Raw genomic sequence first — 21,092 nt, forward strand, 5'->3', positions numbered from 1 at the left:
TGGAAGATCTAGAAAGGGAAATAGGCTGTTCAAATGATGAAAAGTTTCAGACCATTGCTAAGAAAACACACAAACCCTCTAAAATACAAATAAACCATTCATGAAAGGACTTATTTGTTAATTACCTGAAACAGTGGTTTTGGGCGGAATGTTAGAATCCCACCACCAACCCCAAATGTTCTCAATTGGATGAAGAAGAGTGAGCTTATCCCTCTGGAAGAAGTTCTTAGCGAAGTGCGGCATTGTCCTGTTGAAAAAAGCCACAAAAGTCATGAGGGATACCACCTGCAACATCTCCACAGAGCCAGCTGCTTGTTTGACGCCCCCGCACAACCTGAAGCTGCATTGTTCCATGGAAGGATCATGATCGTGCCCCTCCACTCCACTGTGTGTTACGCCGGTAACGTTGGAACCCATAAGGACCGTAAAAGTTCCATTTTTTTCTAATTACAGAATAAACCTTCCCATGTTTGGTGAAACGGGCGATTCACAGATGTTGCCTGTTGGTTATTATCGGATTGAACTCAGCATCGGTAACAACCTTCATTTGGGCCGAGGAACGTGCCGTGTCTTGATGGACAGCCATTAGGAAGCTCCATCATATTTTTGGGTTCGACCACTTGACTTTTTCGTTTCAAATGCGTCCAACCTCAGCAACCTCATTTTTAAAAAAAATCTACTTTGGAGCGGTAATCATAGGGCTTTATCGCCGCTGTTTAGTGTCGCTCCGGAATGTTCTCCTTTGCTTTGCCGCTCGGTTTAACAAATGAGCCGTCTGACACATACATCTGGTATCTTCTGACAGCTACATCGCCAACCAGAGCAGCTTCTCCTCCATCAATGACAAGGACCTGCACTACTACAAGAACCTCAGGAACCTGTGAGTCTTTTTCCACAGATTGATTGATTGATGCACTGGAAAGAATTTTTAAAAATCATGTGTTTATTTTTAATATATTAATTTAATATTTTATTAATTAATTTTCAGATTAATTAATTTTTCTAATGTAATTTATTGAGCCTGATGATGTTTACATGGAATTTAAGAAAAATTTTTAATCTGAATTGTAAGCAGTGGTTATCAAAGTGTGGCCCATGGACCAAAGGTGGTACCCAAGAAACTCCCAAGTGGCCGCTGTCACATCCAACGATGGAATCTAACTACCTTTCTGACCTATAAATGTTGTTACAATGTCGTATTCTCGTATTAATCAAACACAAACAATACGTTAGCCAAAGGGTCACATAATGAGGTTTGCTCATTTGGAAGCTAGCCTACTGAAGTGATCCGGACTTCCTTATAAGGGCTGCAGATTCCCTGCAGTCAGTAAACACAGACTTGCGCAACGCTTGGGAGTGTGACCAATCACAACGGAGTAGACGTACAGACCGAAGTCAGTGGAAACACTGCAGAACGAGGTGCAGAATCCGGAAGATCTAGAAAGCGTTCTGTGCGGGTCAAGCACTGAGGTCCACTTAAAAATTTTGTGATTTCATACGATCAAGTTAAAAAAAAAAATCTATTAGAATCAATAAATAAAATAAGACCTATTAGTAGCCAAAAAAATAAGCCCAAATGAAACAGTTTCATTCTACGTTCTATGTTATTGTAATATTCGGTGAGACACACAAGCACCAGACTGGTGTCGTTCTGCCTATTGTTCCTGTGATCGAGTCAAGCGTTTGTGTGTCTCACCAAACATTACTGACACCTAATGTAAATGCTTAATATGTAAAATTAGCTTCACTAATATGTTTTTTCACTAATAGCGGTATTCAACCAAAAGAGCATAATTGATTAATTCATAATTTTTTTTTAAAATTTGAACCGCAAAGTGGCAAGGAACGACTGTATATAGAAGATGACTAAAATATTGCTTTTTAGATAACCATGTCTGTTTGTTTGTTTGTCGTCAGAACGGTATCGAACAGCAGGCTGACGTACGTTTCCAAGCTGGCCTTTCAAAACAACATCAAACTGCAGTATCTGTAAGTACACAGCTGTTTGTTTTGGTCCATTTTAAATATGTGCTGCTTGATGAATTGCTTTTCTTGTTGTTTGGTTAACAAACAACAATTGGTTAAAAACATTTTATGGTAATGGTTTAATTTCATTTGAACATGCATCAGATTACAATTGAATGCATCACATAATCAGTTCACAGTTCCACATGTCCAAAAGGAGTAGGAAGCTTATTAAATCCTACCACCTCCATCTGGTACTTTTACAATCAGTAACTGTTACATTTGTTCACTTCCTGCTTTCCAAATATAGTTTTATTACGTACCGAAGTACGAGGTGATATGACCATACAATGATATAATGTGTACCATAGCCACACAGTCGGGAGTTTGAACCTATCTGGTACTTTAACAATCAGTAACTGTTACATTTGTTCACTTCCTGCTTTCATAATATAGTTTAAGTTTTTTTAATATATTTTTTATTACGTACCAAAGTACGAGGTGATATGACCATACAATGATATAATGTGTACCATAGCCACACAGTCGGGAGTTTGACAATCAGTAACTGTTACATTTGTTCACTTCCTGCTTTCATAATATAATATTTTTTTTATTACGTACCGAAGTACGAGGTGATATGACCATACAATGATATAATGTGTACCATAGCCACACAGTCAGGAGTTTGGGTTCAAACCTGCCTTTCTTTTTTTATTTTGTGTATTTATTAATTTATTTTTATTAATTTATTTTTATTTTTATTAATTTATTTTTATTTTTATCAATTTATTTTAATTTTACTTTTTAGGATGAATATAATTTCAAGAAAAAACAATACACCTTAATTCAAACATTTGTCCTGCAGGAATCTGAAAGATAACAACCTGTCGTCGCTCTCCTGGACGATATTCAGACACCTCAACATCTCTTACCTGTGAGTTGACTTACCTGTAGTTTTCTTCGCATACTTACAACATATCAAAGTGACAAAATTATTCATTTTACTGATAAAAATAAGGCTTATTTTCCATTGTCTTTCCCTAGTTTAACCTGCATAGAAACTAAACTTTGTAGTCTATTGTTGCTCTGGTTCTCACTGTCCTTGACCGTCTGCAATAACTGTGTGTGTGTGTGTGTGTGTGTGTGTGCAGGATCTTGACGGGAAACCCTCTGCGCTGCTCCTGTGAGAACATGTGGATCAAGCTGTGGCTGGGAGAAGAAGCAGACACTCAGGAGCTGCGCTGCATTGAGGACGGAGGAGCACGCAACCTGCTGTCCCGATTGAGACTCTCCAACTGTGGTGAGGACACACACACACACACACACACACATTGTTACACTAACTGGCCGGACACAATATTAGGTACTGAAAGGAGTGTAGACCTCCACCGAGCCAAACAAACCCAAACATACTCCTCCACTCTACTTTATTACTGTCTTTGGGCGAACGGACTGGTGGCCAGCCAATCACAGGGCACATATAGACAAACAACCATTCACACTCACATTCATACCGATGGACAATTTGGAGTCGCTAATTAACCTAGCATGTTTTTGGAATGTGGGAGGAAACCGGAGAAAACCCACCCACACAGAGATGGCCGAGGGTGGAATTGAACCCTCGTCTCCTAGCTGTGAGGTCTGCACACTAACCACTCGACCGCCCTGCAAATGAAGTCACTAAAACAGAAACAATATGCTACACTAGTCTTAAGATCCCCAGTACAGTTATAGTGCTCTATTAATGCAAAAAACCTACTGCAAAAAACAGTCCAAAAGTCCAAAGATAGGCGCAGATGCTGGAAGATCTAGAAAGCTTTCTGTGCGGTTTATCGTGTGTCGCTGCTTTACAGGAGTCCACAACGCTCTAAAATGGGCCGAAAATGAGCACGATGGGTCCCCTTTAATGCTGTGGTTCTCAGTTATTTTCTGTCCTACCCCCATTGGGGGATACGCCCCCCCCCTCCCCCATTTGAAATGCGACTGAGAAACTGATAATATTAATGTATTTATCGGTACTCTACAGACTGAACTTAACTGCAGTGAAGCACAGAAACATATGACAAATCCACACCTCGCTCACCCCCGCCCACCCCCGAGCACATTGTTTGACTTTTGAGGTTTCCAATATTTACACTTGCGCCCCATCCAATCCACATTGACCTGGCCCCGCTGCAACACGACCCCGTTTATGAACAGGAGCGGGTCCAAAATAGAGCCGTTGATGAAAAATTCATGCTGTATAAATGAAATGCTGACGTTTATATTGTACATATTTGAGCTTGATAAGCACTTCCACAGGAAGTGGTCTGTGGATGACCAACCCGCTGCTTAAGTTGACATTAGACTCGCTTGTCTTGTAAATAATGATACGCTTGGCTTGCTAGCGCTTGTGGATTTGATATTTTTATTTTAAACCACTGTCTATGTAAATATTCCAGGTATTTTATTTTCCATTTGATTACATAACGGGTGGCACGGCGGTCTAGTGGTTAGCGTGCAGACCTCACAGCTAGGAGACCAGGGTTCAATTCCACCCTTGCATGTTCTCCCCGGGTACTCCGGTTTCCTCCCACATTCCAAAAACATGCTAGGTTAATTAGCGACTCCAAATTGTCCATAGGTATGAATGTGAGTGTGAATGGTTGTTTGTCTATATGTGCCCTGTGATTGGCTGGCCACCAGTCCAGGGTGTACCCCGCCTCGTGAGGAAAAAGCAGTAGAAAATGAATGAATGAGAAGGTACGATGGCTGCACGGCAGTCGAGTGGTTAGCGCATAGACCTCACAGCTAGGAGACCCGAGTTCAATCCCACCCTTGGTCATCTCTGTGTGGAGTCTGCATGTTCTCCTTGTGGATGCGTGGGTTTTCTCCGGGTACTCCGGTTTCCTCCCACATTCCAAAATGTGTTGACTTAATTGTTAATTGCCGACTCCAAATTGTCCATAGGTATGAATGTGAGTGTGAATGGTTGTTTGTCTATATGTGCAAACCAGTCCAGGGTGTACCCCGCCTCTTGCTCCAAGACAACTGGGAGAAAATGAATGAATGAATGAATGAGAAGGTACGACGGCTGCACGGAAGTCGAGTGGTTAGCGCATAGACCTCACAGCTAGGAGACCCGAGTTCAATTCCACCCTCGGCCATCTCTGTGTGGAGTTTGCATGTTCTCCCCCGTGGATGCGTGAGTTTTCTCCGGGTACTCCGGTTTCCTCCCACATTCCAAAAACATGCTAGGTTAATTAGCGACTCCAAATTGTCCATAGGTATGAATGTGAGTGTGAATGGTTGTTTGTCTATATGAGCAAACCCTCGTGAGGATAAGCGGTAGAAAATGAATGAATGATAACTGTCTCCTATTGTGCCGCTTATTTCATTTGTATGGTACCAGCTTGTCCGTGTCCCGCAGCAGCAAAGTGTCCACAAAGTGAAACATATGTGTGTGATGGGTGAAGGCCCGGAGGGCATGGCCGGCACGGGTGGCGTCCTCACGTCACCGACTGATGTGGACAGAATGACGTTGAGAAAGACCGTAGACGAACACACCGTGACTAACCACAGGCCAACAGTCCAGCTGGACGTTTCAAGTTGTTCTGAGTGTATCGCTGACAGCCCCGGGGGGCATTGTTTGCCACCCTGACCCCCGACCCAGACAGTTGCCTGCCTCTTCATATGTCACTCAGTCAAAGGGAGGGGGTCCCGGTCCTCCTCCCCACTGTTAAGAGTGTGAATGCACAAATATCCTCCGCTAATGGAGAAGAGGCGGAGGGAGTGGATCAATAGGAATTATCAATGACACCATTAGCTTCCTGCGGGCTAACGTATTGTTTGTGTTCTTTGCGTCCCGACTGCCCCGAGGCAATTACCGAGCATGCCACTCATCATGGCAACACGAGTCTCTCATCAGGCCCAAAACCTGAACACCATTTCATTCAACTTTCCTGATTCCAATCCAACTTAATTTCATCAAGTTTCTAAGACCTTTCATGTCTAACATCAAAATGTTTTTAACGACCTGCTGCAAAAACATCAAAGATACTTTATATGATATGAGCGTTCGGCTGTTTTTAAAGCATGGCTGCAAAAGTCCTTCTGCTGTTTGAAGGACTAGCTGCAAAAAAAGAAAAAAAAACACTAATCAAAGATCCTCTATATATGTACACATACAGGAACAACAATAAAGACTAAAGTCTAAATGTCTGCCTTTAAATACCTGCTGCATAAACACTTATCAAAGATCTTCTATATGTCAGAAGTACTCTTACTGTTTTTAAACCAATACTGCAAAAAAGTACTCTGCTGTTTTTAAACCAATACTGCAAAAAAATAATAGTGGTAGTAATTTTAATAGTAATTCAATAGTTATTTTACGGATTGACTGCAAAAAAAAAACAAAAAAACAAACGCTAATCAAAGATCCTCTCTATAACAAACACACTCTGATGTTTTTAAAAACAACAGTGGTCAAACATCCTCTATATGCCAGGGAAACACTGCTGGATTTAAAAACCTATTACAAAAAAAAAAACCTAATCGAAGATCCTGTATATGTCCAAAGCACTCTATTGGCTTACAAGCTCAATCCGTAAAAAGCATGAGTGTTCTGCGGTTTTTAAGGCACTATTGTAAACAACATGAATCAAAGATCCTTCACATGACAGATGTGTTCCACTGTTTTAAGGACCAACTGCAAAACAAACAAACAAACAAAAAAAAAGTTAAAACGCTAATCAAAGAGTCAGGAGGGCACTGCTGGCTTAAAGCACTACTGCAAAAACAGTAACCAAAGATCCTCTACGTGACAAGAGTGCTCTGCTGTTATATCAATATAAGTATCAACAGCAAAAATGCTAACCAAAGATCCTCTGTATAACAGGAGATCTCCGCTGTTTTTACAGCCTGACTGCAAAGACCCTTATCAAAGATCCTCTATATGTCAGAAACACTTAAGAACGTATGCCAAAAACCTACGGCAACTCAAATATCATATATATATATATATATATATATATATGAATAACTCTAGTCAAGAGCAGTCTGGTTTAAAGCCCTACTGCAAAAACGGGAATCAAAGATCCTTTATATCACACGAGCTCTCTGCCGAAATACTGAAAGAACCATGAATGAACAATCCTTAGGACAGAAATGGCCAAGTCGTCCTCTATGTCGTGTACATGCATAAGTACATGCAGCCACTGCACTATAGGCGCAGATGTAAGCAGTAAATAGCACAACAAAGCCACTAAAGAGACCAGATGGCTGCGGTGTCTGCGGGCCGGAGAGGGGATTCATATATTTATTCCTATATTTATTCCTATATTTATTCCCTGCCGTTGCATGCAAAGTCTGCTGGGGTTGAATAAAAGTCAATTAAACAGCAGGGTAGGCAAATGGCGTAATAACACGCATTATGGCAACACAGGATTTCTATCATTCATAAAAGGAAAGACAACAGCAGGAGGTGCAATGATAGACGGGAACATTATTAGCTCACAAAGCCGAGGAGGTTTGATTGGATTGTTAAGTTTGAACAGTAATGACTTTTACTAAAACCAGATGGTGTGTTTCAAACTCGTTTTTTTAATTATTTATTAAAGTCCAAACGGTAAATGCACATAAAAGCGTTTTGCCGGTTGACAAGACCTTTATACTGTCTTTTTCACTGTTCACTCCTGCTATGCAGCCTCTGAACCTCCATATTTCTGCAGGGATATCCATATCCGATCATGCGACGTAGCGAAGATATGCTAACAGCTTCTCCGGAATGTGTCAACAATGGCGCAAGTGTCAAGTTCCAAACGTAATAAGATAACATCGGTAGCTGCACACTTTCTTAAGGGGCCGGTACGGCACAAAACAATCAGGAAGTAATAAATAAAGGACTATTACAAAAGGACAAATTATTTTTTTCAGATTAAAATGAACAAAGCATTATTAGAGCCCTGTAGACATGACAAAACACGACTATAGTCACATTTATACTCTTTTTATTTACAACATATTGCGCAACTGCAGGGTCTTGAGACACATGCTAACTCGCAAACTAGAGAGCTAGCGACCTAAACGGTAGCCTTCAAGTTATTTCCTTTAAATTTAAATAGCCAAAAACTTACCACTTCCACACAGATAGGGAGGATAACTATTAACAGTTATTTAACCTTTAACATGAACATTAATCAAACGTAATAATTTTTTCTGGGTACATGATACCATACAGCATCAAGGCGGTGGGCCTCAAACTAGTGTCCTGCGGGCCACATTTGGCCCGCGGGCCGCATGTTTGAGACCCCTGGTGTAGTTGCTGTGTTACCATTTCCAGATGTTCACAACAGGCTGCAGGTGGGCTGTAAGTGAGCCAAAATGGAGGCTTGTGCTGCCATGCTAATTAGCTATTCCTTCCTTCCTTCTTTCCTTCCTTCCTTGCGATCACGTCCCATGCAGGGATTACAATCACTAAATGTCACGGCTGGTTTCGCCAGCGAAGCTGAGCGTGGAAGTGTTGTGTATAACCAACCACCGTCCATAATTGTCATGTCACATCATGTTTCTTTGGTGTTGTGTTGTGATGGCAACACACTGGGTTGCCTGTGGAATGATGTGCTTCAATCTGGCATGGCAGCTGACCCCCCCCACCCGCCACCCCACACCCCAGCGTCACCACTAAAGCCGTTGTCTTTTAGCATCTCCAGACTGTGATCGAACGGGTTGCCGTGGTGATAAGTGGGTTGCCCCAGTGACAGGCTGACGGACACAAGGAGGTGGAAGAAGAACAAGAAGCGGGTGATAAGAAATCAGTCCAGGTTTAATCTGCATTGCTGTCAACATCTCCTCTGGCTGCCTGTTTTAGGGCCCGAGAGGACTTGGGATTATTTGGATTTATTTGGTCCATCATTAGAATAACTCACAATGCAGAGATAGCTGCTTAATCCATTAACTGATTAGGATCTTCACAAGACACCGAGAAGGAGATTTCAATGTTTATCCTTATAATAATGACAGATCTGTTGATGTTTTGTTGAGTGAAGAAAGTAGAATCAAGAAGCGCTATGACAGTCACATTTTAACAGCAATTCATTCATTTTCTACCGCTTATCCTCACAAGGGGTGCTGGAGCCTATCCCAGCTGTCTTCGGGCGAGAGATTGAGTACACACTGGACTGGTGGCCAGCCAATCACAGGGCACATATAGACAAACAACCATTCACACTCACATTCATTCATTCATTTTCTACCGCTTTTTCCTCACGAGGGTTGCGGGGGTGCTGGAGCCTATACCAGCTGTTTTTGGGCGAGAGGCGGGGCACACCCTGGACTGGTGGCCAGCCAATCACAGGGCACATATAGACAAACAACCATTCACACTCACATTCATACCTATGGACAATTTGGAGTCGCTAATTAACCTAGCATGTTTTTGGAATGAGGCGGCACGGTGGTCTAGGGGTTAGCGCGCAGACCTCACAGCTAGGAGACCAGGGTTCAATTCCACCCTCGGGCATCTCTGTGTGGAGTTTGCATGTTCTCCCCGTGCATGCGTGGGTTTTCTCCGGGTACTCCGGTTTCCTCCCACATTCCAAAAACATGCTAGGTTAATTAGCGACTCCAAATTGTCCATAGGTATGAATGTGAGTGTCTATATGTGCCCTGTGATTGGCTGGCCACCAGTCCAGGGTGTACCCCGCCTTACGCCCAAAGACAGCTGGGATAGCGACCCTCGCGAGGAAAAAGCGGTAGAAAATGAATGAATGAATGAATGTTTTTGGAATGTGGGAGGAAAACGGAGTACCCGGAAAAAACCCACGCATGCACGGGGAGAACATGCAAACTCCACACAGAGATGGCCGAGGGTGGAATTGAACTCGGGAGGTCTGCGTGCAAACCACTCGAATATAACCACTCCAAATAACAATTCATTTACAAATATAAAACCTACGACTTTTCACATTTGCAACTGAACTATATGTGTTAAAATGTCCCTACAACATGTAACTTCTCGCAAGTTCTTCATGATAACGACCACATTTCATAATAGTAAAAAGTCAACTCATAATAATCAAAAAGTAAAACCCACAGTGTGCTTTCTCACCTGCAAATACATTAGTGTGCATGTGATAAAGATGTGTCATTTAAATCATGCGATCGCTCCTCTCGCAAGTTCTTAATGATAACCAATACCTTTCAGAACGGAAAGACTGTAAATAGAACAAATAGAGGCCCTGTGATTGGCTGGCCACCAGTCCAGGGTGTACCCCGCCTCTCGTCTGAAGACAGCTGGGATAGGCTCCAGCACACCCGCGACCCTCGTGAGGGGATAAGCGACAGAAAAAAAGTGAATGACTCAAAATATTCCAACCTAGCATGTTTTCAGAATGTGGGAGGAAAACTGGAGTACACGCATGCACAAGGAGAACATGCAAACTCCACAAAGAGATGACCGAGGGTGGGATTGAACTCGGGTCTACTAGCTGTGAGGTCTGCGCGCTAACCACTAGTCCACTGTGCAGCTTCATGCTAAAAACTAAGTGATGAAACTTACCACTTCCATGTCTGTGCCTGATGGATGGGATACTTGGCAGAGCTTTGGGTTTTATTTTCAGAAGTGTAGAGAAGCCTACCTGGAACCTTTAACACTTGACTGTGGAGGAAACAAGATAGATTTTTGTCATATTTAGTGCTCACATATTACTGATAGGCGTCTATTTTGCATTATTTTTCACCTTTTGCCTTATTTGATGAGTCCAATTGTCGTCCTCCTGGTTAGCATACACTCAGTGAAAGAAGATTCTGGCTGTGACCAATCAGTTTAGGAGTCGGCATGCATCAGTAATGAGCGTAACCACTTCTCTGTTTGTCTTTGTGTGTGTGGACCGTGGGTGAGTGTGCACACTTGAAAGGAAAGGGGGCAGCATTCTGAATCCAAGGTTTCTTTGATTGTCTGTGTGTGTGTGTTTGTGTGTGTCTAACTCCATCATCGCTTTCTTTGTCTTCCTGGTGTTTTACTGTAGAGCTTCCCATGGCGACGCTGAGTCCGCCAGAGCCCAAAGTGACCGTCATGGAGGGATCCAACGTGCAGCTGTCCTGTGTGACCTCAGGGGTGCCCTCACCAGACCTCTTCTGGAACATGGCACTGGTTACCACCTACGAGGTCACATGTCTTTCTCACATACACACACAATTCAATTGCATGGTTTACAAAGTTAAAGTCAGTTAGAAAAATATGGCTACAAAGTCAAAAAATTCTAAATAAAAAGTAGGAGTGTGTATTGGCACATACGATGTATCACGATATTGTTAACAAGCCGATATTTTTTTGTTTTTCTTGTAGTTAAAGATTATTTCCTGGAAAAACTGAATTACACCAGCAATATGCACTTACTAAACACATTTTTATTCCATTAAAACAGTATGTTATGCTGTATCACAAACGTTTCTCTGTAAAAAGTGGAGCATTTGGATAAATAAAGTTTTAACATCCAGCTTTAAATTTACAACAAAAAAAAACATAAAAAAATAAATAAATTAAATTATGTCTCAAGATCCTGCTCAAATGTTCACATTCTATTAGCTTTTTGTTGAACAAAGTAACTAACATCAGTAAAAAGTCCTTTGAGGATGCTTAAAATAAGCATTATTTAACAAAATAGTGATATCAATTTGAAAAACAAAATACCTGCAATATCACAGTACTACTTTTGTAGTATACAAAAGGACCTTCATACCTATGGACAATTTGGAGTCGCTAATTAACCTAGCATGTTTTTGGAATGTGGGAGGAAACCGGAGTACCCGGAGAAAACCCACGCATGCACGGGGAGAACATGCAAACTCCGAGGGTGGAATTGAACCCTGGTCTCCTAGCTGTGAGGTCTGCGCGCTAACAACTTGACCGCCGTATCGCGATATATCGTTGAAACGATACACCCCTAATAAAAAGAGACCAGTTCAGGAGAATCCCAATTGAGTGATGATAACCATAGAACCAGAAATTGAACTTTGTTACATTTCCAAACAGTGCCAAAGAGTGTGTGTGTGTGTGTACCAGAAAAGTCAATCATCGCTGTCCTCGTCCTCCTGCTGGAAGCTAAACCCACTAAAGTCGTCTTCTTCAGTCTCGGAATCAAACACAATTCTCTCGCCGCACACCTACTTTCATTGGATACTGAAATATTAATACCAGATCAAAATATCACTACATTTGAGTTATTGTATATTATTAACAGGAACGCAGTTTAAAGTAACAAAATACTTGTAAGCTTGTCTAAGTAATATCAGTTAGTTATGCTAATGTTTTATGAGTTATGCTACTTAATATTACTATACAATTTGGAAACTTGGAGTCAGTGAATGAATACAAATATGCCCCCCAAAAATTGAATGAATTTCTAATTTCTGACTGTTGACGCTCGACCATGTCTGTCGTCTTCTTTCAGATCGCCAGGTCGGGTCAGATTTCCGTACTGCGACTGTCCAACTTGTCGTCGTTGGACCACAACAGCAAGATCAGCTGCACCGCAGAGAACATTGTCGGCGAGAAGGAGTCCTCCATCGTGTTAGACATTCTATGTACGTTGTCGCTAAGGAGCTGTTATTGCTTCACTACTTGTATTAACGTTTTTTTTTTTTTTTTTTTTTTTCTCCGCTTATCCACTCAGTTCCTCCAAATATCACCAAACTGAGTGACGCCATCCCAGACCACCACTGGTGCATCCCCTTTAGTGTCGCAGGTAAGATGGCAATTAGTATTAAAGCCTCGTATTGGTAATGGTAATGGTTTCATTTCATTTGAACATGCATCAGATTACAATTGAATGCATCACATAATCAGTTCACAGTTCCACATGTCCAAAAGGAGTAGGAAGAAGCAAAGCTTATTAAATCCTACCCCTCCATCTGGTACTTTTACAATCAGTAACTGTTACATTTGTTCACTTCCTGCTTTCATAATAGTTTAAGTGTTTTGTTTTGATTTTTAGGTAATTGGTTATTTTAGCTGTTTGAAGATGAACTATATCAGCAAGTTGAAGTGTTTGTGATTTTAGAAATAAGAAGTTAGTATGTTCTCTGTAGGCGGCATTATGAATTATCCTTACTGACCTTTTTTTGCAGTACATTTAGCGAGTGAATATTGCTTTTGCTTTTACCACACAATGAGTGGGACCAATCATAGCGGAGTGGGTGTGCCCGGAATCAGGCTGTGGGTGGAATAAATTAAAAACAGACTGTTTTGGAAAAATCCAAGCAAATACAGCTGGAATAGGTGCAGATTCTGGAAGATCTAGAAAGGGAAATACAAATAAACTATTCATGAAAGGACTTCTTTTGTTAATTACCTGAAACAGTGGTTTGGGCGGAATGTTAGAATCCATTGTCCTGTTGAAAAAGCCAGTCATTACCACAAGTCATGAGGGATGACATTTTTAGCTAATTGGTTATTTTTAGCCTTATGCATTATTTTAGCTGTTTGAAGATGAACTATATCAGCAAGTTTAATTATTTGCGATTTTAGAAATAAGGAGTTAGTATGTTCTCTGTAGGCGGCATTATGAATTATCCGTACTGACCTTTTTTGCAGTACATTCAGTGAGTGAAGATTGCTTTTATAGTTATTAGCCCATATTTCCACACAATAAGTAAGATATGGTAGAACCAGAGAGCAATAAAGAGTGTGGAGTGATTTCTGACTGAGAACAAATTTTGCTTTGTTCAATATTGAAATATTTCTGGTCAGGTGACCTTTGGGAGAGTCCAATCAAGGTGATGTTATGATATGCTAAAGTACTAACCAGAATGTCTATGTGTAAATAACAGAAGAAACTATATACACATGTGTATGTTTTATGTATGTCCCAGGCAACCCGCAACCTGATATCCAGTGGTTTCTGAATGACGAAGCAGTGACGCAGGACAACTTCATCCAGACGGTGATCCACGATATCACAGAGCGGGAGTACCACGGCTGTCTGCAGCTGGACAGCCCCACGCACCTCAACAACGGCTTCTACACGCTGGTGGCCAAAAACGAATACGGAACAGACCAGAAGCGCATCGAGGCCCACTTCATGCGCAGGCCCTGGGACGGTGAGGAGTCACACTTTACAGGTCATTATGGCACATCTTTGAATTCTGCACAGATCAAAAGAGTTCTTGTCTATTTTGCTAATGGCAATAAAGGTGTATAAAGTGTGTTCATGGAATGTAAGCTCAGTCGTTATTTTGCATCTTTTATTGTTTTGTGTGTAGGAACGGAGAAAGACATATACTACTACGGTGAGTAAAGTGCAATGTATACGTCTACGATTGTCTTTTCTAATGAAATGTCCACCAGGACGAAGGACTATTAGGCCACACTAAGGCAAAATGAAATCAAACAGAAAACCTTTGATTTGCGACATGACAAGGAAAACTTTTTAAAATCACGAGTTGTAATTACAAAAAACCCATAAGTTGTTATTTGTTCTAAAAGTAGTAGTACTGTATTTTCTGGACTATAAGTCGCACAATGCCAAAAATCATTAGGTAAAAAAAAAACATACATAAGTCGCACTGGAGTATAAGTCGCACAAGGTCAAAAATGCATAACTAGGTTGAAAAAAACATACATAAGTCACACAAGGCCAAAAATGCATAACTAGGTTGAAAAAAACATACATAAGTCGCACTGGAGTATAAGTCGCACAAGGTCAAAAATGCATAACTAGGTTGAAAAAAACATACATAAGTCACACAAGGCCAAAAATGCATAACTAGGTTGAAAAAAACATACATAAGTCGCACTGGAGTATAAGTCGCACAAGGTCAGAAATGCATAACTAGGTTGAAAAAAACATACATAAGTCACACAAGGCCAAAAATGCACAACTAGGTCGAAAAAAAACATACATAAGTCGCAGTGGAGTATGTCGCACAAGGACAAAAATGCATAATTAAGCAGAAAAAAACATACATAAGTCGCACTGGAGTATAAGTCGCACAAGGTCAAAAATGCATAACTAGGTTGAAAAAAACATACATAAGTCACACAAGGCCAAAAATGCTTAACTAGGTTGAAAAAAACATACATAAGTCACACTGGAGTATAAGTCGCACAAGGCCAAAAATGCATAACTAGGTCGAAAAAAAACATACATAAGTCGCACTGGAGTATAAGTTGCACAAGATCAAAAATGCCTAATTAGGTTGAAAAAAACATACATAAGTCGCACAAGTCCAAAAATGCATAATTAGGTAGAAAAAAAACATACATAAGTCACACTGGAGTATAAGTCGCACAAGGCCAAAAATGCATAACTAGGTCGAAAAAAAACATAAGTCGCACTGGAGTATAAGTCGCACAAGGTCAAAAATGCCTAATTAGGTTGAAAAAAACATACATAAGTCGCACTGGAGTATAAATCGCACAAGGCCAAAAATGCATAATTAGGTAGAAAAAAAACATACATAAGTCACACTGGAGTATAAGTTGCACAAGATCAAAAATGCCTAATTAGGTTGAAAAAAACATACATAAGTCGCACTGGAGTACAAGTCGCACAAGGCCAAAAATGCATAATTAGGTAGAAAAAAAAACATACACAAGTCACACTGGAGTATAAGTCGCACAAAGCCAAAAATGCATAACTAGGTCGAAAAAAAAAACATACATAAGTCGCACTGGAGTATAAGTCGCACAAGGTCAAAATGCCTAATTAGGTTGAAAAAAACATACATAAGTCGCACTGGAGTATAAATCGCACAAGGCCAAAAATGCATAATTAGGTAGAAAAAAAACATACATAAGTCACACTGGAGTATAAGTCGCACAAGGTCAAAAATGCATAACTAGGTTGAAAAAACCATACATAAGTCGCATTTTTGCGGGTAATTTCTAGGCAAGTTCTTTCGAGAAAAATTTGATAAATATGATAAAATTATAAATTTGAGTAATATGAGAAAAAAACACATTTTAACAGTGTTGTAAATTATGAGAAATAAATCCTGAGTTGTAATAATAAAAAAATAAATAAAACCTTTTACGAGAATAAGCTGGAAAATAATGAGAAATAAATTTCGAGAAAAATTTGATAATGTAGTAATATGAGAAAAAAACCACATTTTAACAGTGTTGTAAATTATGAGAAATAAATCCTGAGTTGTAATAATAAAAATAAATAAAACCTTTTACGAGAATAAGCTGGAAAATAATGAGAAATAAGTTTTGAGAAAAAATTGATAACAATGTAGTAATATGAGAAAAAAATAATTTTAACAGTGTTGTAAATTATGAGAAATAAATCCAGAGTTGCAAAAATAAAAAAATAAATAAAACCTTTTACAAGAATAAGCTGGAAAATAATGAGAAATAAATTTCGAGAAAATTTTGATAATGTAATAATGAGAAAAAAACACATTTCAACAGTGTTGTAAATTATGTTGTAATAATAAAAAATAAATAAAACCTTTTACAAGATTAAGCTGGAAAATTATGAGAAATAACTCGCTAGTTTACATTTTATGACAGAAAAAAATGCAGTTGTTATATTATGAGAAAAAAATGTATTAAAGTTTTAATATTAAGGGTAAAAATACGTAATTTTACAATAAAAAATGCTAACTTAGTTGCAAATGTTACAGCTATTTCTTAAAATTTTTCTAAAAATCGTACAAATTTACCATTTTATTCTCGCAATTTTACAACTCTTTTTTTTCTGGAATTTTTGTTTCCTGTGAAGCCCGAATGGTCCTTCATACAGTCCGCTATTTGTTCTCCATGTTTAAATGTCTCTTGTCCGTCTTCAGTCAGTAATTACATGTTAGAACTTCTCTCTCCCTGTTTTTGTCTCTCAAGTTGCCGAGGGTGCGTTGCATATTTACACATCCTTGCAGCTAGGGATTCCACTCGCCCCTCCCCATATGCTATTCGACCCTCATGATGTTGTGTTTGCATGCTAGTACACGTTGTTGTTGTGTTTCTGCGGCTCAATATACTAGTATATACAGATGCTCTGACAGTATGCATGGTAATAATATGATTTGTAAAATGCATGTTTAGAAAAGAAAATATGTTGTCTTTTTTGCAGTCTGATTTGTTTTTCCTTCTCTCTTTCTTGCCGCTTCCTAACATCGCATTCTCTTGGCTGCAGACTCCCCCATAGGTACTGTTATTATGCTTTTACGCTATTAGATTACTGGATACTTCATTTAAGCATAACAAACAATAGTAATGCTCAGTTTGTACGGTATGCGTGTCTGTTTTCCTCGTCTCTCGCTTCCAAACAGACAGAACGAGGGTTCACTGTGCATTATTTTCAGCACCTTAGCATATTATCGTATTTTCTGGACGATAAGTCGCTCCGGAGTATAAGTTGCACAAGGCTAAAAATGCATAATGATGAAGGAAAAAACATACATAAGTCGCACTGGAGTATAAGTCACTGGAACAGCCAACCTATGAAAAAAAGTGCGACTTATAGTCCGGAAAATACGGTAGTTCCACAAAACAACAGTTCTTCTTTTGTTAGTCATACAGTGTCTTTGTCTCGGTGGGCGGAGGCGGGGCTGCTAGCATACACACAGAAGTGTAGAAGAGTTCAATTAAATTAGTAGATTGCAATAGTCATAAAAATCTCATGTCGTCGACCCAATCTCACGAGTGTCTCATGACACTCCAATAGCCCTTCTAAAAACAGTTTTTATATTAGAGCCCTGTGGGCATGATATAACAGCCCTATAGTCACCATTATAGTCATATTACCTAATATAGTCGACATGGTAAGCAATAATGTGCGGCACGGCGGTCGAGTGGTTAGCGCGCAGACCTCACAGCTAGGAGACTAGGGTTCAATTCCATTTCTCCGGGTACTCCGGTTTCCTCCCACATTCCAAAAAACATGCTAGGTTAATTGGCGACTCCAAATTGTCCATAGGTATGAATGTGAGTGTGAATGGTTGTTTGTCTATATGTGCACTGTGATTGGCCGGCCACCAGTCAGATCAGGGTGTACCCCGCCTCTTGCCCAAAGACAGCTGGGATAGGCTCCAGCACCCCCGCGACCCTTGTGAGGAAAAAGCGGTAGAAAATGGTAATGCTAATGGTAAACAATAATACGACATAATAACCCATACGTTAGCATCGGGAAAAGTTCCTTCTGGATGTAGTATCTCCAACGTAATGTGGGTCAATTGGACAGCATTTGAATAAAAAAAAAAAATGGACATCAAGACACAAGAGACGGTCGCCGCGTTCACAAGCTAACTTGATAATCTCCAATTTATTTATTATAAACTGAAGAAGACAAAGTTTGAAACTGAGTGGGGAAGTAGGAGAAAGTTGGAAGATCAAAACAAACCACTGCCACAATACATGTGAGGAAAATATTTTTTTCATTATGTCATATCAGACTACTATCAGAATACTACGTCTTTCAAGGTGTCGAAGTACATTGCGTTTGAGCGTTATTATGTTTGTAAATGCAATTGTACCAGCATGCATCCTGACGACTCCCTATTTGTTTCTACATCAACAGATGGGCCGACTGCAGACCCACCAGAGGACAGAGTCGCTGTAAGTCTCCACCTGCGCTCCTCTCCCCAATGACCTCCATCAATTTGCAGTGGACGCAATCAACATTTGACTTGACGAAAAGGAAGATCTTATCTGTGAAGCTCAGCACCTACCTGTCAACCTCATTGGCGGTTGCCGTGTTTTCAGTGGCGCTTTATCACATTCTTGCAGGTGTACGTGGTGGTGGGAATCGCCGCCGTCGCCTTCTTCGGCCTCCTGCTCATGTTGGCCATTATCAAGTTTGCAGGGAATTCCAAGTTTGGCATCAAAGGTAAGACTCTGCTTCAGGAGGAAAAGGACAGAACCATTTCACACTTGATTATGGAACGGATTTATGAAGACGCACACCTCTCATGTTTCGGTGTACGGTGGAATCTCAAATTTGGACAAATCAGATTCTAAACAAAAATATTTTGGTAGAATACTACTTCAAAGTCATGCAAAATTTTACTTCCCATAGGAAATAATACAAACAGGGTTGCATTCAACTCAATCACAACTAAATCACAAATAACGTGTTCATGAATCCAGTCCAGTCCGGCTAAACAACTCAACTCCCGTGTTTTGTCCGGCTCTCAATTCCAAGAAGAACCCTGCAGACATAAAGTTATTAAAATTATTATATAAGTACATTCTAATTTGGCGCAAATGTGCACATCTGCTACTAATGCTTGGGGTTGATCTGAGCACCGACTAAAACATATGCATTTGATGAGTTGGGTTGTGTGTTGTTGTATGATCCAATGTGCTTTTTGACAAATGTGTGACCTCTGCAAAGACTACAAGCGTAACTAATGTGATGTTAGATTTGGCTAATACCGCTGCTTGCTTTGCTTATGCTATCTCAACTAATCATAACAGCAATACTTACATGTTTCCTGTACATGTTTTCTGTACATTAACAATTGGGGCTATTTTGTAGGCTTCAAAAAGGCTGTCCCTCCACTTTAAATGCTCAAAATATATTTGTCTGTGTGGAGGAGACTCACTTAGATGTTTTAAGTGAAGTATTTTGGCAGTGATTGATTAATAGGCCCCTAGAGAGGCGGCGAGTGGGCATATGAGATGGGGCTGATGCTGTGTGTGTTTGTTTGGGTTTTTTGTGGTCTTCTTTCACCACGGGGTTACAAATGTGGTCACTAGGAAGGAAAACACATATTGGAAAGAAAACACATATTTAAGACCTAATAGCTGTCTCTGTAATGTCTGCGATGGTGTGGTTTCTCAGCAATTTTGGTGCCACGCTTTGCTTTGTTATGCATTCAGATATGTTAGGATACAGTACACACGCACACATCGAATATATATATTGTAAACAATAGATAAACACTGCACTTGCATATATAAAAGGCAAACTAGAAACCTAAAAAAGTTTTTTTCCTGTATATAAGCATTTTGTATAAACGCCATTGGTAAAATATTGATTTTCAGTTTGAGTGAAATACCTTTGTTTGTGTGGGAAATATTTTTGACGACTCTTGATTCAGGCGCTCTCCCTCTTTGGATGCACCATTTCCGGGTCTTGGTGGCGTTCCCGGGATTTTTATCCAATGAGAATTCAGAGTTTTTCTCCAATTAGATTTCACGTCTACGCGTTGCTGGGTAAGGCCGGACAAATCAATGCGCCTGTGCTGTCGAAGTTTTCAGAAATATGCCGACGGCATAATTTCTGTTTTTTTTGTTTAAACTAATATAGCTTTTCAGTTTGAATGAAATACCTTTGTGTGTGTGGGAAATACCTAAATTACGAATTGACGACTCTTGATTCAGGCGCTCTCCCTCTTTGGATGCACCATTTCCGGGTCTTGGTGGCGTTCCCGGGATTTTTATCCAATGAGAATTCGGAGTTTTCCTCCAATTAGATTTCACTTCTATGCGTTGCTGGGTAAGGCTGGACAAATCAATGCACCTGTGCTGTCGAAGTTTTCAGAAATATGCCGACTGAATAATTTCTGTTTTTCTTTGTTTAAACTAATATAGATTTTCAGTTTGAATCAAATACCTTTTTGTGTGTGGGAAATACCTAAATTACAAATTACGACTCTTGATTCAGACGCTCGCTCTCTTTGGATACATCATTTCCGGTTCTTGGTGGCGTTTCCGGATTTTATATCCAATGAGAATTCGGAGTTTTTATCCAATTAGATTTCACTTCTACACGTTGCTGGGTAAGATTGGACAAATCAATGCACCTGTGCTGTCGAAGGTTTCAAATAAATGCCGACGAAACAATTTCTGTTTTTATTTTTTTTAAACTAATATGATTTTGAAGTTGGTGACAACTTAACCAGTATGTGCATAATTACGTCGGTATGTAAAAAAAAAGTTAAATCGGTCATAGAGCGATAGCCACAGTAACAAGCTAGCGAGCTAATATGTCTGAATGAATGAAGGAAGTCAATTGGTCACAGCTATGCTAGTGTTAGCTTTAAGGAACTAATGGAGTTGGGGAATTTGAGGACAGTTGTTATTTTGGTGAGTACACGCATTTATCTGTTCAATAACATGAGCGAGTGCATTGAAACTTTTGACTTGTGCTGTATTTTGGTTTGTATTATTTTTTCTCACGCTAGTGTTTGTAAAC

General features: G+C 40.0%; 1 protein-coding gene and 3 long non-coding RNA genes across 11 annotated transcripts in view; 2 read left to right on the forward strand and 2 right to left on the reverse strand.

Moving 5' to 3' along the window:
- The window catches only part of LOC144898260 (uncharacterized), a 47,622-nt gene extending 45,794 nt beyond the window's left edge, over positions 1–1,828 (reverse strand). For both annotated transcript variants that reach the window (XR_013627162.1, XR_013627161.1), the window contains exon 1: positions 126–1,828. This is a non-coding gene — a long non-coding RNA (uncharacterized LOC144898260). The remainder of the gene's footprint in view (positions 1–125) is intronic.
- The window catches only part of ntrk2a (neurotrophic tyrosine kinase, receptor, type 2a), a 115,746-nt gene that overhangs the window by 3,769 nt on the left and 90,885 nt on the right, over positions 1–21,092 (forward strand). For 3 of the 6 annotated variants that reach the window (XM_078789481.1, XM_058069940.2, XM_058069941.2), the window contains exons 2-13: positions 806–880; positions 1,918–1,989; positions 2,834–2,902; positions 3,120–3,268; positions 10,974–11,113; positions 12,399–12,531; positions 12,621–12,692; positions 13,819–14,067; positions 14,209–14,235; positions 17,088–17,099; positions 18,471–18,508; positions 18,680–18,779. In XM_078789481.1, the coding sequence (XP_078645607.1) occupies positions 806–880; positions 1,918–1,989; positions 2,834–2,902; positions 3,120–3,268; positions 10,974–11,113; positions 12,399–12,531; positions 12,621–12,692; positions 13,819–14,067; positions 14,209–14,235; positions 17,088–17,099; positions 18,471–18,508; positions 18,680–18,779 (1,136 nt within the window). The remainder of the gene's footprint in view (positions 1–805; positions 881–1,917; positions 1,990–2,833; positions 2,903–3,119; positions 3,269–10,973; positions 11,114–12,398; positions 12,532–12,620; positions 12,693–13,818; positions 14,068–14,208; positions 14,236–17,087; positions 17,100–18,470; positions 18,509–18,679; positions 18,780–21,092) is intronic. The other 3 variants (XM_058069944.2, XM_058069945.2, XM_058069942.2) reach the window with 3 other exon arrangements.
- LOC131127745 (uncharacterized) lies at positions 2,276–20,103 on the reverse strand. Of its 2 annotated transcripts, none has more exons than XR_013627164.1 (5): positions 19,954–20,103; positions 18,622–18,787; positions 10,686–11,106; positions 10,505–10,603; positions 2,276–3,263 (listed from the first exon to the last, which is right to left on the reverse strand). It is a non-coding gene; the product is annotated as an uncharacterized LOC131127745 (long non-coding RNA). The 2 variants fall into 2 exon arrangements; XR_009129557.2 differs by having other exon boundaries at positions 18,622–18,790.
- Positions 14,327–15,034, forward strand: LOC144898261 (uncharacterized). Its single transcript, XR_013627165.1, has 2 exons — positions 14,327–14,600; positions 14,667–15,034. It is a non-coding gene; the product is annotated as an uncharacterized LOC144898261 (long non-coding RNA).

This window comes from Doryrhamphus excisus, linkage group LG3, assembly GCF_037039965.1.
Source record: "Doryrhamphus excisus strain RoL-2023G ecotype Guam linkage group LG3, RoL_Dexc_Guam_v1.1, whole genome shotgun sequence".
In the NCBI taxonomy this organism is placed as follows: Eukaryota; Metazoa; Chordata; class Actinopteri; order Syngnathiformes; family Syngnathidae; genus Doryrhamphus; species Doryrhamphus excisus.